The 17,312-nt window shown below is 47.5% G+C and overlaps 1 protein-coding gene across 16 annotated transcripts in view; it reads left to right on the top strand.

The window, feature by feature from the left end:
- Window positions 1-510: 510 nt before the first annotated feature.
- Window positions 511-17,312, top strand: part of EGFL7 (EGF like domain multiple 7) — a 33,324-nt gene continuing 16,522 nt past the window's right edge. For 2 of the 16 annotated variants that reach the window (XM_075120497.1, XM_048822642.2), the window contains exons 1-3: window positions 513-751; window positions 7,274-7,343; window positions 16,089-16,286. In XM_075120497.1, the coding sequence (XP_074976598.1) occupies window positions 16,207-16,286 (80 nt within the window). In that variant the 5' untranslated portion in view covers window positions 513-751; window positions 7,274-7,343; window positions 16,089-16,206. Of the gene's footprint in view, window positions 752-1,259; window positions 1,320-1,722; window positions 1,841-1,908; window positions 2,289-3,818; window positions 3,898-7,273; window positions 7,344-9,984; window positions 10,540-11,875; window positions 12,037-16,088; window positions 16,287-17,312 lie in introns of those variants that run through there. The other 14 variants (XM_075120492.1, XM_075120491.1, XM_075120486.1 and 11 more) reach the window with 14 other exon arrangements.

Here is a 17,312-nt window from a genome sequence, read left to right as displayed (position 1 = left end):
CCCCCAGCGCCAATCCCAAAGCCGTGTGACGGGACCTTGTTTTTTAGGCAGTGGGTCTGGGTTTAACACAGAGCCGGAGGGGCAGCCAGGCTCATTGCTAAAAGCTAAGACATGCCAGTGTCTCTGAAAAGCTCCCCCCATCTATCTGCCCGGTCTGAGGGTGACCCTCAGAGTAGCTTGGGGAGCTCCAGAGAGGGGCTCTCAGTGCAGCCACTTGGGGCTGTCCGTGTTCTGTCAGTCTGTGGGTCCCAGCACCACACGGCTTGGAAGTGGCCTAGAGAGGCTCTTAGCCCCCCCCTCGCTATGACTGGGGTGTCACGGGGGAGCCCACGAGGGCTGCTAGCTCTGCCTTGTCCCTAGGCCCTGTCCTTCTCTCGGCCTGCTGTGAGCTGTCCGCTGTGTTTGTTCTGTTCTCTGAGCTCGTTATCAGCGAGCAACACACACAGGAAGTCCTGTCTGGGATTGTCCATTCCAATCCTGATTTATACAGGAAGAAAAGCATAAAAAGCCTCCCTTCCACCTCTAAAGGGACCTCCTGCCTGCCTGCAGCACCAGTGACCAGCCACGCCAGGGAGGCACAGGAGAGGAGCAGATGCAGCCAGCTGGGGAGGAGAGGCTTTGGCCATGCAGCAGCGGCAAACAGCAGAGGAGGTGGAGGCTGGGTTGTGGAGAGTTGCTTGGAGCAGAAGAAGGTGGCCCATTTCCCATGGCTGCTGCAGAGGGGCACAGAGAGGAGGAGAGGACGTAGCAGGTACTGTATGCCAGAGTGGGCATAGTGCCCAAGGGCTGCAGGTGCTGGGGATGGGTAGGAAAGCCAGCACATGAGGGTTAAAAGAGATGCCAATCAGAGCCTACTTTATCCCAGTAGCAACAGGCCAGTTCCTGAGGTCTCTCTCCGGTGGCTTCAACACGGCTTTGAACATCAGAGAACATGAGACCAGAGAAAGGAACTGAGAACCTCAGGGTCTGGCTCAATAAATAAAAAAAGTAATGATCCTTACAGCAAAGCAGTTTTTTAAAGCAACTATTGGCTTCTTTTGAGATGAGCCCAGTGTGCTCACATAGGGCCAACTCCGCTCTCCGTTACACTGGGGTAAATCCGGAGGAATTCCTTTGTCTTCAGCATTGCTGAGGGCAGAATCCAGCCCTTCGTGCAAATTTTTAATTTCACTTTGCCATCTCTCAAGCTGTTTGTCTTGAAAAGAGGAGTGATGGAGGTCAAATATAAGAAGTTTAATTTATGTACTGTCCATGTACAGGTCAAAGTCTGGGTTTTAAGGCTGTGGGAGCAAACAGAGACAGTGACAAGAACTATACAGGTAGAGCTCATTGGTTTCCATAAAGTTACTTTCTTTCACTTTCCCCTCTGCCCCATATTGGTACAATGATTAAGATTGCTATTGGTACTGCATATGATACATGCATGTTGGTCCATAGCTCTACAGTGCAAATATGTACCCCTTTCTCCTCCCTCATCACCCGCATAACAATGATTCAAAGAGCTCTAATGCAAAGCTTATTACTAATCAGATCCAGTTGTTTTCGATTACCAATGCTAAAAAAGTCATTAGGCAAAATACAGCGCAGAATGATCCCCAGGGGCTGGGAACGTCCCAGAAATCTCAAATAGGGGCAGCATATCCTGGATATTTAGTGTGCTTCTATTTGCTGAGAATTATCTGATTCTGGCAAGCAAGAAGTCAAAGATCATCTGAAGTTACTGCTATATAGCTGGGTGATTTCCATACTTTCTGCCCTGATTCCCTGAACTGACCTGAGGAGTTCTGTGTGCTGTTAAAGAGCTGTCACATTTCACCCCAGAGGGGGCTGCATTTCAGGGGTAGGTGATGTTACATCTCTACAGTGTGTGTGTAGCCATATACTGCCCGCAATCCAGGGCAGAACACAATGTGGGTGGGCGGTCTGTCTTTTGTCCTTAGTTTGGAGGGTACTTTGGGTGTCAGTTATTGTGATACTCAAAAGGTGGCTGGCACTGGAGATAGAAGATATACAGAAGTAAAATGTTAGGGAATGCTTTTTCATTGGGCATTTTTTTCTGAGTGAAAAGACGATTTTGTCATGGTAATTGGATTAATTCACTAAGCAAAGAATAAAAGAACAAGGAATTGTAGGTGATGAGCTGATGGGCAAGCTTCTGACACTCTCTTCATTGGCCCTGGGAAGCTGATTGCATGAGTCAGTGACACAGATGTAGTGGCTGGACTCAGACCCCGTCCCCCATCATTAAATCTGGATCTACTGTGGATCACAGCGGAATTAGCAGTGGGGTAAGAAAACGCTGACTGTAACTAGTGTGTATATTTGTTTGACTTTTTAAACATTGTTCCCTGTGACCCACAGTCTAATTCTGGTATCTGAATTTGCACCCCTCAGTAATATCTGAGACCCAACTCCAGTGGGTTCCCCCACAGCTAATGAAGAGAAATTGAATCTCGAAGCTTGCTCATTTTGACATATTTCTTTATAATATGGATTTTGTGGAGGGGCAGTAGATTTACAAATTGCAGCAAAATAAATCTAAGTCTCAATCAATATACATGGGCAATGTGACAGTAAGTCAATTCAGAGCATAAGGGGGGAGATTTAATGTGTGCCTTCAAAATAGACACAAAAGAACAAAAAAAAGGGAATGAGGGGAGGGGAGAGAACGGATGGCAGAAAAAACAAACTGGAGAAATTAAAATGTTCCCATATTCAATCTCTCTCTGCCCTCCTCTCCCACTACAATACCCACCCTACAGTAATGGGAATTCCAGTATTCCTCGCTGGTCTGCTTCTTGTAAAGCCAATAAGCTAGAAAAGCTCTACTTTGGTCCATGCTTATGTGCAATCACTTTCGAACCAGAAACGGTCTCTTAGAATCAAAGGATCATAAGAGAAAAATGATCTATTTTAAAATTATTTCTTCTTGAAGCAACTATTTGTTGGCAGAGGTGTGATTTAAGGACCAATTTAATCCATGCATGCAACTCAGCTTGATTCCCACAATGGATTGAGGGCAGTATATTTCCTTAGGGAGTAATTTGCTGGGTGAATGTACAGGAAAAAACATGGGGGCTGATTTCTCTCCTGACTTATGCCCATTTTACACTAGTGTAATTCCACTGAAGTTAATGGCGTGACTCTTGATTGATCCAGGTGCAATAGAGACCCGTGTTTTGTAAGTTTCTCTCTCTTGACTTTTATACAGTGACCATCACTGTCTCATCTAAATGTTGTGCAAATAATATGCAAGCATAAGTAATATATAAAAAACCTGGCTAAATAATAATATTAATGTTGCTCATACATTTTCTTTATGGTGGAGAAAATTAGACTGCAGTGAATTATTGCCATAGTATTTAATTATAAGAGGCCAGTCCTGAGGTCCTCACTCAGTGTTTGTCTTTACACCAGCAAAACATTTACCTATTTGCCTGAATAATGACTGTTGACTTTGCATCAGAGGTGCCCACAGCACCGGGCGATAGGTGAGCTCACAGGCTAAAGGCTATGGGCCAGGTTCTTATCTCAATTTCACTTGCTTTAAGTTGCACTGACTTCAGTGGAGCTACTCTGGATTTACACCGTGTAACTGAGATCAGAGTCTGGTCCACAGCAAGTGCAGTAGAGAACAGAATGGTGGGCAGTCTTTTTTCTTAGCAAACTTTGTGAAATAGGGGTTGCTCCTCTGTTTCCTTAATTTAAAAGACCCCTTTAAAAGTCTTCCAAGCATTTCAATTGGAAAGGTTTTCCCTAAAAAATGAAATGCTTGGTATCTTAAAAAAGAAGCACTAAAGAATCATTTGTTACTTTAGGTATCTGTTCCTGGAGCTATGCTGCATGCAAACCCCCCACTGCAGTCCAGGAGAGGTCATTGTGTAGAACAGCTACTGGGTCAGTCTTGATTTTGTAGCAAAATTGTTGCAAATATGTTTTAAGAATTTGCTTATCTATCTATCTATCTATCTATCTATCTATCTATCTATCTATCTATCTATCTATCTATCTATCTATCTATCTATCCTGCCCTTTACTGCCTCTAAGGCCACAGTTCAGGAAAGCACTTAAGCACATGTTTAAGTCCCATTGACTTTGTTGGGACTAGATGATCGGGGATGGATCATTTGATAAATTGCCGGGTTCTGTTCATTCCCTCTGAAAGACCTGGCACTGGCCACTGTCGGAAGACAGGACACTGGGCTACATGGACCATCGGTCTGACTCCAGTGTGGCTGTTCGTATTCTCTTATGTTCATGCCTTCCTGAATAGGGATAGTTTCCTGAATCAGGGCTTTAGTACTGCGTCTCCTATTGTGTCCCCTCTGTTAGTCATTCCTATCCATTTTTCATATATACAGGGCACCATTTTCTTTCAGAGCCACAAGTCCCTTGTGGACCTAGAGCCAAAGCCTGTAGTCCTCCCTCAGGGCCCTACTGCAGCATTTGCTGCACACCCAAAACTCTGATGTCACTGGGAACTGGGTGTGCAAGGGGTCCAGGATCCTATCTTTATCCCACACTCAGCCTTCAGTGCCTAGGATCTCATGTCAGCTCTGCTGACGTCAGTGGGTTTATGTGAAGCAGTGTGCCTAGCATATTGCAGCACATGCTGGAAGAATCTGCACTGCAGGTGACATGAGGATGAGGGTGTGATAGAAGAATTTTACCCTTAAAATTTAACCTGGCTTTTAATTTAGAACTGATGCTGTAAAGCATTTGGAGTGTGGAATAATTAACATTTTAGTCTGTGGGGAAAGCAGCGTTGCGTTCTAAGACTCTGCATTGGCAGACAGATTTCAACTTTTTTACAAATAAGAAGAGATGATGCAGGAATGTTTCCTTCTTGGTCTTGAGCCAAACAATAATATTAGACATAGCAGGAGTCCACTTTTAATGTCTGACGGGGTGCACCGTGGGTGAATCATCCAGACTATCAGTTTAGGGATGGTATCAAATTCAGATAGACTTAAACTCAAGAACTAAAAGACATGAACATTCTTTTCAGAAATTCTATAGCATTAACAGAGCAATAGGACAGATTTTCAGTGGTGTAAATTACCACAGCTCCATTTAAATTACGGGAGAGATCCCAGTTTACACCAGTTGAGGATTTGTGCCCAGATACTCAGTGGTATTTAAATAACTTTGAAGATCTGGGCGTTGGCCCGGTGAAGTGAATATTACAGTCCTGGGCACTGAATGCTTCTCCACAGACAGGGGATCAAATAGACTTTTATCAGTTTATCTTCAGTCCTTCCCTAGGTGACACTGATGTCAGTGAGAGTTTGCCTGATTAAAGATTTGTCCTAGAAAAAGGAGCAAAAATTCAAACATTTTAGCAATTAAAATAATTGCAAAATTATAAATTGCTGCAATGCACTTCAGAAATAATTAAGCAATAAGATAACAGAGAGCTTGAATTATGGTGTATTTATTCCTACCTAATGACAGGTTTCAGAGTAACAGCCGTGTTAGTCTGTATTCGCAAAAAGAAAAGGAGTACTTGTGGCACCTTAGAGACTAACCAATTTATTTGAGCATGAGCTTTCGTGAGCTACAGCGAAGTGAGCTGTAGCTCACGAAAGCTCATGCTCAAATAAATTGGTTAGTCTCTAAGGTGCCACAAGTACTCCTTTTCTTTATTCCTACCTAGTGTGTTGTTATTAGATGTGAAGCTAAACACTGTGTGCCGTGAATGCAGTTAGGTGTGAATTAATCCACCCTCATTCACACATTGGTATCTGAGTATGATTTTACACTTCTGTTACATAACTAAGGAATAATCCTGCAAAGCTGAGCACCTGCTACTCATTGACTTGAGGCTGAGGGTGCTTGGAACCTTACAGGATTGGGCCCCAAATTTTCCAGTCAAATGTTTCACCTTAAATTCAGATGCAGTTTGGCAAAGAGTGGTGTAGTGTAGTGGGTTGAGCACAGGCCAGGGCACCAGCAATTCCTGAATTCTATGCCTAGCTCTGACACTAACTTTTCCTGTGGCCTTTGGTGAGACACATAACCGCTCTGCCTCCATTTCCCCATCAGTAGAGCAGGGATAATATCGCTGACCTCCCTCCAAGGGATGAGATGAGGATTCATTGTGCATGTTGATAGAGCATTATACGCCCTAGGAATTCAAAGACAACTGAAATATTTGTCCATGGAGTTGTGTTTCTGTGTTTGTTGGCAGATTTCGAACACATGTCTGAAAGTACTGTGGCTGGTATAACATAGTGTTTAGGGATGGGCACTGAGTATGTATAACATTGCTCAAGGATGAGTATTAGGGGTGGGATAACACTCGCTTTGCGGATGACATAGCATATTCCTAGGGGTGGGCCACTGAGAATGGCATAACATGCTGCATGGGGAAGCTATTGTGAAATAAACTAGGGTGTGCTCTTATTCCACTCGGGGGGGGAGTGGGAGGGGAGGGCTTTTTGTTTCCAAAGGGGATTACGCTAAACTGCCCAAAGGCAGTGCAGAATAAGAGCATACACATGGAGAGCTAGTGTAGAATGACTATTCCGGGCTATTCCTCCATGCAGACGAGCCCTGGGGATGGGATAACACACTGCTTGGGGCTGTGTACTGATGCTTTAAAACTGGGATTTTCAAACGAGCTTAAGGAAGATGGGAATTAAGCACCTAATTCAGCCTCACACATTGCTTTGGAATGACTTGGATACAGCATAACATAGTGCTTGGGGGATGAATACCAGCTCTGAGTTAGATGGTCCCACCTGGAGTTCTTTTGAATCAACATGTTCATTTTCCTGCCTATTTTATAACTGGACTTTGGGACAATCTAAAGTCACACAGGACCTGATTTTCCTCTGGTGCCAGGTTTAAACCAGTGGCACGCCACTGACTTTGGTGGGGATACCCCCAATTTCTACCAGTGTAAAGGATCCTGCTCATGCAAACCCCACAGAGAAAATGTGTCCTCCAGGACTTGCGTTGCACAGAAAGAAAATGTACCATCCCAAGGACGGACGCTGTCCTACAACAGCGCCAGTCACTTCTTTCCATCCCTTCGCCACCAACACATGGTTGCATTTTTGTAGTGTGGTTCCATTATAAATATTCGCTAAAAGTGTGCATTGAGATTGGGCCTGATCCTGTACTCCTGCTGCCCCACCCTGATAGTCCGGAGGGAGAGCTGGGTGCACAAGGAATCCAAAAGCAGGCCCAGAATGATCAAGATCTGAATCAAGGAAATCATACGTCAGGAGAATGGCCGTGCATAACCTGGTTTTATTTGTTCCGACAGTAAGAAATCATGGTGCCGTTTAAAGGAAGCATCCTCCGTTCATGACAAATGACTGATTTCAACAGATCAGGTGAGTGACACAGCAGTGAAATGAAATCCAACACCTTTATGGACAAGCTTTTCACTTGGCTAGTAGAAATATCTTTGGAAGCAGAGTTTCATAGCGGGCACTGTTCATTTCCCCCAGGCAGTCGAGCTGCAATAAGGTTATTACTGTCCCTGTGAGGCTCTCGGGAAGGGCTGTCTGTGCGTTGAGTTTACGAGATTAAATGAGTTTAAATAATTCCCCAGGGGTAGATGGATCCAGACGGAGGAATAAAACAGTTCCCGTTTCGTGCTTACATAATGCAAGATGCTACACAAAGGGGAGCTGCCTTTTCAATCAGAGCCAATCACCTTTTCCTTTGGTGGGGCCGGTTATCACCTTTGCCTGTGGGGACCCGGACTCCTCTCATGTGCTCGCTCCGTCCCATCACACGCAGGGCACCTCATTCTCCACGCCCCTGCTCCTTGTCATTTACACCAGGCCAAAGGGGGGATAACGTGCTCTCAAGCCACAACGGCGGGGCGAGTGCCTCGGCTGATGGAGCGAGGGCGCCAGCTGAGGATCTGGCTCGTTGTGTTTCACGCTCACTTGGCACGGGTGTCAGTGAATGCACAGCAGCGGAGAATCAGCCTCTAGCTCCAACCTTCAGCTGGTGTGACTGTGGGCAGGGGGCAGCTGGGCTTAAATCAGCAGCCTGCACAACTCCCAGACAGTAGACGTGCCAGCAATTTCTGAGCTGCTGTTGTCTAACTATTTCCCCTAAATGTCCGTGTGCTAAAAAATACCCCCAACCCAAGCCAGAGGGTAACAAATATTCCCATGTGGACCATATCCTGACCTTCCTTCACACACCAGGCTCCTGCTGGCTTTGGGGGAAATTCTGTGGACGGCCAGGTGGCAGGAGACTGCGCTAAGTTGTTTTAGGAACAATAGCGCGACTTTGCTCTAATTCCTTATGAGGAAAGATAGAAACAAAGCAAATCCTGGTTTGCACAAAGGGACTGAACAATTGTCTTTGATAATTGACCAACACGTCTAACAAAATAACATGCAAAGTGAGGAAGTCTGTGGACAGCTGGGCCATTAGGCTTGATGTGTTCCTTGTAGTGAAACTGGGTTAGAGGAAATGAAAATGCACCAGGGACACATTTGGGCTGTAGCATTTAGGCTTTTGTCTTATTCTGTTGTGTAACATCATGTGTAAAGAGCTGATCCTGCGAACTGCTGAGCACCCCTGTCTTCACTAGAACTGGGCCCTCTGCCCTTGAGCTTTGATGCCTGGTTCTTGGAGTGTCATAGGATTTGTTAGGTCAGATTTATAGGTAAAAATTAGATCGACCTAGCTACCTAGCTCAGGGCTGTGAGAAATGTCGCGCCTTGTGCGACACTGTTAAGTTGACTCTTTGTAGACATGCCTAAGTTGAAGGAAGAATTCTAGCGTCGACTTAGTTACTACGTCTCGTAGAGATGGATCAACCGTGTAGGTGGAACAAGCCCTTCCGACACTAGGGCACTAGAGCGGCACACTGTCAGTGGCCGCAGCCCTGGCTGTCCTGTAGACGTACCCTGAGATGTGTTGGTAATTTGGAGAGTTCTGAAGGCTATTTCACTGACTCTCAGACCAGAATTCAAATTCCCTTTAACTCATTCTTAGTGTACAAGCCACTCCGATTAATAATGGCATTCCTCGGTCATGCACCTGAGACATCCAGACCTTCACTGCTGCTTTTGGGTACCTCAAAACCCACTAGAAAGAGTTTTCCAAAGTTTTGCGAAGAGAAACAGATTGGCTTCTGAGCCTAACCCCTTGTGCACCGAGCCTCAGCCTACACTGAACTGAGTTATCAACCTCTGGAAAGAGAGGTTTGAAAAAAACCCAAACACTCACAACCCAACCCTTTAATCACAATGACATAATTGGGACCACTTGGAAATAAAAGGCAGAATTAACACCCCCCACAAAACAAAACAAACAAAAACACCCCGCCCTGCTATTTCCATGAAGTAGGGGGCAAACATTGCTCTAAAGTGCATTGAGAACACATGTGACAAACACATGGTTTAGTTTTGCATTCTGCGGGGGAACATGTTAACCCGAAAAAGCCCCACCCCACCACGGGATGAACTCTTCTCTCTGGGGAAGCAGCAGTCTACACACCAGGCAACTCGGTCGAGTTGGATGGAGAGCAATTTAACCCACCCAAGGAAACAGAACCGGGGGGGAAACTAACCCCCAGAGCTTTCAAATTGCGATTGGCTTTGAGATGGGTGGTTTGCTTGGCGCCCCCTAGCGAGCACGACAGGCAGGTGAGCAGTTTAGGTTTGGACACTCCGTGGCGTGCTGGAGACCTAATCCTCGAGCCACCCTCACGCCCGTGTCCGTGCAAGGCGGCTGGGTGTGCTGTAGAGCTTGGCATTGGCAGGCTGGCTAGCAGCTGTGTTGAGGGGACCCTAGACAGGGCTGATCGTTGACAGAGGAGCCAGGAAGCGCTCACGAGCCCAGAATTCAGTCTCATTCGCCACCCCCTTGTGCAATCCGCAGCGAGGGGTGCGCTGGCTGGATCGGAGCGCACGTTGCTTCCCTGGGAAGGGGGTGATTTTAGAAACCAGTTCAGGGTACCACGCGTGGGGGGGGGGGGCAGCCGCGGAACACGCACCCCGCTGGGATTCCCCCTTCACCCTGCTCCTCCTTGCACGGCCCTGCCCCGTTGTGATGGGTAAGCAGTCATCCCCAGGGCACGATCCGGATTCCGGACCCCTGCTGAGACTACCCAGAGAGGTAACCCCGGAGGTGACTATTAGGCGCAGGTGCAAAGGCGAGGGAGGATTTCCCCCTCCCCTGGGGGGGTCGGGAGAGGCTGCAGGTGGACCCCCCCTGGTAGGGGGTGTTTCCAGCCGCAGGGGGAAGGGGAGGCTGGGTCTTCCTTGGTGCAACGTGGATTCTCCCCCGAAATGCTTTGTGGGTTTCACTCCCCCGGTGCAGGGCTCGGCTCTGATCCTTTCCACGAGCTCATTGGATTAAGAGGCGAGGGACGCGGCACAGCCCCGGGGGGAAGGACATGCAAAGGGGCTACAGACCGCGGGCTGGTCCGACAAAGAGGCAAAAGCTGGGGGCAGGGGCTCCTGCGTGTGCGCAGCTACTGTGGGGCAGGCGAGCTCTGGGGAGTTCGCGCTCTCTGCCTCTCTCTGCAAATTCGCCTTCCTCGGAGCGGCAGGGAAAGTAAGTAGGCTGGAAATTGGAGATTGTAACTTCGTGGCTGAGCCCCGGGTTTGCAAACCGCTCTGACCAGGGGGCTGCAAAGTTTCGACTCACGTGCGTTGAGGTCTCTCCCCCCCCCCACCCCCGCTTGCTTTGCAATTCGGATTTCTTTGCACGCGCTGTGTCTGCTGGGTCTAACTTTGTGGGGGAAGCCTCCTCCTTGCAAAAAGGCAGCGATGGTGGTTGGGAGGGAATGGATGCACTGGGTTATTTGCAAAATCTTGACGCGCTTCGGCAGGAGGGGTACCCAAAGCGGCAGGAGCAGACCCGAAAGGGGCGAGCATGGGGCCAGGTCGTGGTGGTGGTGGTGGGGGGGGGGGGGTTTGCAGAGATGCAAAGGTAGCGGCATCAGGACCTGCGCCGGCATCACAGATGCCCCTGCACCCAGTCATCCCAGACGCGTGTCTGGATCCGCCGGAAAGAAACTGAGCTGGTGACTTGGCCTGCCCTGATGGAGCCCCTAACATGGGGTCCCCCCCAGCAGGGTTACCCTGGGTCACTGGGTCCGCAGCGCGCGCCCACGCCGGCAACAGTTGGCTTGTCTTTTGCAGGGGAGCTCGGAATAGCTCCAGGGGTCTGTTTGACCCTTAGGAAAGGGCCCCCTCTAGCGGCTCTGAGACTGAAATGCCCAAAGGAGGGGAGGCAGCGAGATGGACAACTCCCTCGTTCAGGAAGTTGATGGCTGTTGACAGTTGTCTTAAGTGGGTGACTGACCTTCAGGGTTGACAATCTTAGCAGAATCCTGTAGCGCTTGCAGAAGGAGACACGTCTTCCCTGTGTGCCACAAGGGCAGATGTTAGAGTCATCTCTGTTTTTAAAAAATGGCTAATTTAGAAAAAGATGTGTTCAAATTCTTAACCAGACACCCCAAAGTTTGGCAAAGTTTGGATCTGAGCTGGGGCTCATCTGAAATTTTTGTCTGTCTATCTGTCTATCCATCTATCTAACCCCATCCACCCCTTCTTTCTAATCTTATCTATCTATCTATCCCCATCCACCACATCCATCTATCCCCATCCACCACATCCATCCATCTATCTATCTATCTATCTATCCATCCCCATCCACCACATCCATCTATCCCCATCCACCACATCCATCTATCCCCATCCACCCCCTCTATCTATCTATCTATCTATCTATCTATCTATCTATCTATCTATCTATCTATCTATCTATCTATCTATCTATCTATCCATCCCCATCCACCCCCCCCATCCCCATCCACCCCTTCTATCTTTAGCATCACTGACTGCAGGATCTTGTCCTAATATGCTTACTGAATATGACATTTCAGCTGCGCAGCACCCTACTGCAGAGGCCTGTGGAATACTAATGAGCCCCAGCACCTGTCCTGGCAGACTGGAGGAAGAATTGCCATGAGTAGTTTGGGGTTCCCTGAGAAAGTTGCTCTGTCTCTTGCTCAAGTCCCGAAGAGTTTGAATTACACATCTCCAGGTAGGATCGGGGCACTCCCGTGATGGGAACATGTCTCCCAGAAGTCCCACATGATGAATGTCAGAATGGATCCTTCAGGAATGTTTTCACGCCCGGAGGTGAATGTGAGCTGGGGGGGGCTGAACCCTCCTGCGCCACTTAGAAAATAGTCCCCGACACAATGATTCAATAATAGACTTTAACCGGTTCTTGGGTTTCAGCTACAGAGCTGGCGAAAGTAGGACAGCTGACACACAACATGTGATAATGTTTTCTGTTGGCTCCCGCAGTAGCTTAGGGACCAGCTCTGAGGGCAGGAGTTTTAGCGTATATTTTTGGATAGAAGTCAGATGCAACCACTGGAATCATATTTGGCTACAGAGGCTCATATTACAAGGCTTTGGTGCTTCCTAGCATTTCAGGAGCATAGAGCTACATACAGTAGCTTTATATGAACAAAGCAACGTACTTTACATTATAAAACGTGAGGCACTGTTGAGATTAGAGAGAGTGTGCAAAAATGTATTGTGTTGGGGTTTTGTTCTCGTCACACACAGATTTTTCTGGGACATAAACAGGAAAAGCATTGTTATCGCTGCCAATCATTTTAGAAAAGAGATCAGAGAAAAGACAGCGCTAAATTACAATTTGACAAACAAGCATTAGGCGTCTTCTGCAGCTCTCAGGGGTCCTGGCTTCCTATGGGCATTAAAATGTGTAGAACAGATCTAATTTGATCAAGATTGGATCTTGAGCTGACGTTGAACAACCCTGATTTTAAAACACTGTGGAGGCGGAGATACAGTCTGACGGGTGAGGGGCAAAACAATCCTGTTTTAGAGTCTTTGATTTTTAAAAACAGAACAAAACAAATTGTCCTTCTGGACCCAGGCCTCTTTGCCACCCCCACGCAGGCAAAACTCCTACCTCCATCAGTGGAGTTCGGTCGAGATGATCTTCGGGGTTTGATTTCGAACGCGGAATTCAGTCTCGTTGAAGGAATACCATTGGCATGGAGGATTATGATTTCACTGAGAATTTGCACCCTGCTCTAGCCTAGGTGAGGTTGGAGGGAATTAGGAGGGTCATCAGACCACCCAAGCCGTTCTAAGATGTCTCCCTGTGCGCTGAGGTGTGCAAAAGAGTTTTCTTTCCTTTCCATTGGTGGTTGACGTTCTTATTTCTGTAAATGAACCTAAGCTTGATTCCTTGTGGAGGCCAGCACCACAAATTACTAACTAGAGGGTGAATTCGGCGTAGACAGCCAGCGCAAGCTCTGTGCAGCATCTGAGCAGGTGTTTTGTCACCCATGGTGGAAAAGATTTTTGGCCCCTTTCCTTCCCCCCACCCAAAAGGGGCAACAAAACAACTTGGTGGTGATTTGGCACCAGTAACGGGGTGGCTTGCCCCATGGGCTGGAGAGCCTAGGGCTAAGCCAGCCCTGAATACAGGATGAGCCCCACCTGAATGAGATCAAGTAATTCCCTATAAAGAGCAGCAGGGGGCTGCAGTGAAGTGGGGGGATTCCTTGGGCAACAGAAGATGAAGGAGCTGCAGCTGGCTTGAAGAAGCTGCTGTTGGGAGCAAGTTTGGTTCCTGGGAAGCCATTGAACTGTACTGGGGTTGGGTCAGAATGTGCTTAAGGAGTGAACACATACATTCAGCTCCCAGGTGGGGAATGTTTTAATTTTCTTTGGAATGGTGATTGTTTAAGGAGCCCTGGAGAAGGGGAAAACAGAGCCAGGGCACTGCACGTGCCTTCCCCCCCCCCCCCCGCCCCGGCCACGAGGGGGCGCATGGGAAGCAGCCAACACTATCAATGATCCTAAATACAAACTATTTAGGATTAATCAGACCAAATAGGGTGATGTGATGGCAGCCTCTGTGCCTTTACAAGAAGAGGGAGGTTTGCTCGTCAGCCTTCTGATGGAGTCTGCGGTGCTGTTTTGGGGCCAGGTGACTGTAAAGTCCTTTCTGGCCTTCAAATGCATGGATCTAGTCCACGGAACTGTCAGGGGTTTACTGAGCTCAGGATTTTAACCAGCTTCAAGCCATCCGTCTCTTTCTCAATTGCTTCTGTGGGCCGTTTCCCTCATGTTCTCTAGGGGCCCAATCCTGTGCCTGGGCATCACTGCATTTGTCCTCTTCAAGGATACAACCTGCCTGCTAATATGGGTCCCCTCATTGGCTGTAGATGACCTAATCCAGCCGTACCTTGAGCAAGAGTGTTTGAAGCGAGGCCCTGTGTTATCTTTTCTATAGCTCTTCCTCCTCTGTTCTGGACCTCACTTTCCCCTCTGCTCCAGACCTTCCTCGCTGCTTCTGACCGCTTCCACGGTACCTCTGGACATAGGATCCAATCCATGAGGAGTTGGTTTGTGTCCCATCACCATTATTAGCCATGTGGCCACCTTGCTCTGCTTTGAACCAGATGCTCAGCTGGCGTTGCACCGGGTTTCAGTGGAGCTATACCAGCTGGAGAGCTGGAAATTCTTCTAAAGAAGTGCCATGACACAAGCCTGGATCATTCCAACTCTATTTCCAGCCTTGATTTCCCCTTTAACAAGCTTTTCACTATATCAATGTGATATCGCATTTCCATGGGGTTGTTTCTTATTAAGCTTGTGTCTCCCAATAAAAGTGATTTGTTTCAGAGGGTACAGTCAGAAAGGCTGACCCTCTTTCATTGTCATGTATTTGATTTGTTGTTTTTCTCCCTTTAACTTCCATCACCTGGAGGTCAATGGATTGTTTAAATTAGATATCATTATTGACCCGCTAGAACGCTGCCTTATGTATTTGCCTTCTGCAAGCAGAATCAATGCCTCTTTGTTCCCAACTTGGTTAGTATTGGCTTTGCAGAGAAAAGATTCAGCCTTCTAAAGCCCTGGAGAGGACCCTTGTGTTTAAGAGGGAATGAGACCTGATTTCACTATTTCATTTAGTGAGACATGTGCGGCTTTGTGATGCCATATATATTGCAGACCTTTGTACTGGCCTCCCTGTCTGGCACTAGTATCATTCTGAAATATGCCACAGCTCAACAAGCCATTTACTCTATTCCTCGAAAAAGAAAAGCTTCTTAAACTTGTGGGTTTAGAAACTTGTGAGGCCAGATTTTCAGAGGGTGTAGATCAGCGTAATTTCACTGGCTTCATTGGAGCGATGTGGGTTTTTATGCCAGCAGAAGTTTTGACCCAGAAGTACTTAATGTGAATCAGATGCGAAATAACAATAACCCTCTCTAATTTTTTTAAGCACTTTTACATGGAACACCCTGCAGGCTCAGCTCTGTTACCTTCTTTTCTTATCCTTGCTGGTACATGCACAATGGTTTGGTATCGGAAGGCTGCTGTACATGCTGGGTTGTCAGTGCAGAGTGACTTGTGAGCTGCAGGCTGCATGGGTGCTTTGTTATTGTAGGGTTGGTTGTGAGCGTTGGCCGGACATACTGGTTTGTTGTTACAGGGCGACTCGCTCGTGAGGGCTGGGCTGCACATGCTCCGTTGTCGTCGTAGGGTTACTTGTGAGCAGTGGGTGGCCGGCATTAGTGATGTTTGTTTATTTTAAAACCCATCAGTGGGACTGCTATCCTAATGTTACTAATCGTGCAGTAACAACGAGGCCGTGCTAGAGGCTGTACAGACAAATAAGAAATGCCAGTCCCTGCCCCAAAATGCTTAGGGTCTAACGAGACAAAGGAAATATTTTTATCCCCAGTGCCAGATGGGGCACCTAAAGTGATTTGCCCCAGGTCACACCGGGAGATTTTGGCTGAGCTGGGTATTGAACTCAGATGGCATGAGTCCCAAGCCAGAAACAACACCATGAAATTATTGTTTTTGCTGCTTCACTTTTAAAACCTACTTAGCTCCCACTGCATCATTGTAAGAGCGTATCCCGCATTGCTTTGCTAGCGCACAGCAGGGAAATTCCTAGTTCCTTGGAGTGAAAGCAGCAAAACACCTTGCTCCCCTGTGCTGTCTTTTTCGATAGGGCCAAAGGGGGCTATTGAAATGTCACCGTCCCAGAAAGGACGCTGCTTGGTAAGGTCATTATTCTTCTGGTTCCAGGATTCCCCACTGAAGAGAGACATGCAGTAAGAGCCAGTGCTTTCCACTGAAGAGTGACACCCCTTCATGCCACACAATATCGCACAGCAGGAAAGAAAGAGCCAGCAGAGGACAGGAAATGCAGAGAATCAGCTGCCTCCTCACGGGATTTGTCTTAATCCTTGGTGTGACCAGCACTGAGCGTTTTGCCCAGTCAGGGTAAGCCTCTTCTTTGTCCATCCTTCAGAAGTCTGGCTTGCCACATGCATACCGCTGGGCTTCTCTGCAAGCCACAATAAGGATTGGCCTTTCAGGGGGCCAGGCTCAAGGAGACATGAAAGGCCAAGTTCAGCCAGTCTGCTGCACATGAATGAGCCTCTTTCTAGGTGTGGGGACAGACAAGAGACAACCTTGAAGATGCTTCTTGGGGTAGTGTAGGTGTTAGCAAGCGTTTGTGGTGTTTGTTTGCTGCGTCCATAAAGCAGAAAGCCATCCAAATACATTCAAGCTTATTGGTCTAGGTCCATGCAGCATATACAAAGAGAGTATCTTTGTCACTTGACTTGGGGAGTCAAAAAGCTAAATAGAGCACACACAGCTAAAGATTTCTTATTGTGTCTTTAGTGCACACTCCTGCATGCATAACACCCCCTTCAAGCATAAGTGCAAACACACTACCAACACACCCACCCACATGCATTCACACACACTTACACATTCCAGATGCACCCCCCAGCCCGTACACATGTATATATGCACGCACACACAAATGACTGGTTCACCACGTTCAATATCCTGCCACAAGGAGCAGCCAATATGAGAGGCATCAAACTAGGGCAACATCTCATACCCCTAACTCAGCAATGCTGTAGATGGTGGAACAATTCCTTCCTGACCACCGTGTCAATCAGTTTGTGCCTTGAAGCATGGGATTTGATGTCCCCTATCTGATCATGCATAACTGCTATTAATATTGTTATTAGAGATGGGTTTGAACCAAACCCCTGGATCGAAACACTTTGAACTGGGGGGAAATTCAGATTTGGATATAAGCTGGGCAACGAGCCCTCAGCTCTCTAATGGGTCAAAACAGCATCCCAGCTCCAAAGCAAAACTTCCCCCTGACTGCCATCTTAAAATTTAGGGAAGTCTGGATTTGACTCCCCTCCTCCCCGAGTTAACTCATTTCCCACTAACTTTGGAAATATTGATATCTGGACCCCAGTTTTGTAGTTCTGACCTGTC

This window comes from Caretta caretta, chromosome 16 (genome assembly GCF_965140235.1).
Source record: "Caretta caretta isolate rCarCar2 chromosome 16, rCarCar1.hap1, whole genome shotgun sequence".
Lineage (NCBI taxonomy): Eukaryota > Metazoa > Chordata > Testudines > Cheloniidae > Caretta > Caretta caretta.
The sequence above is the reverse complement of the archived record's forward strand: the minus strand, read 5'-3'. Positions and strand labels throughout refer to the sequence as shown.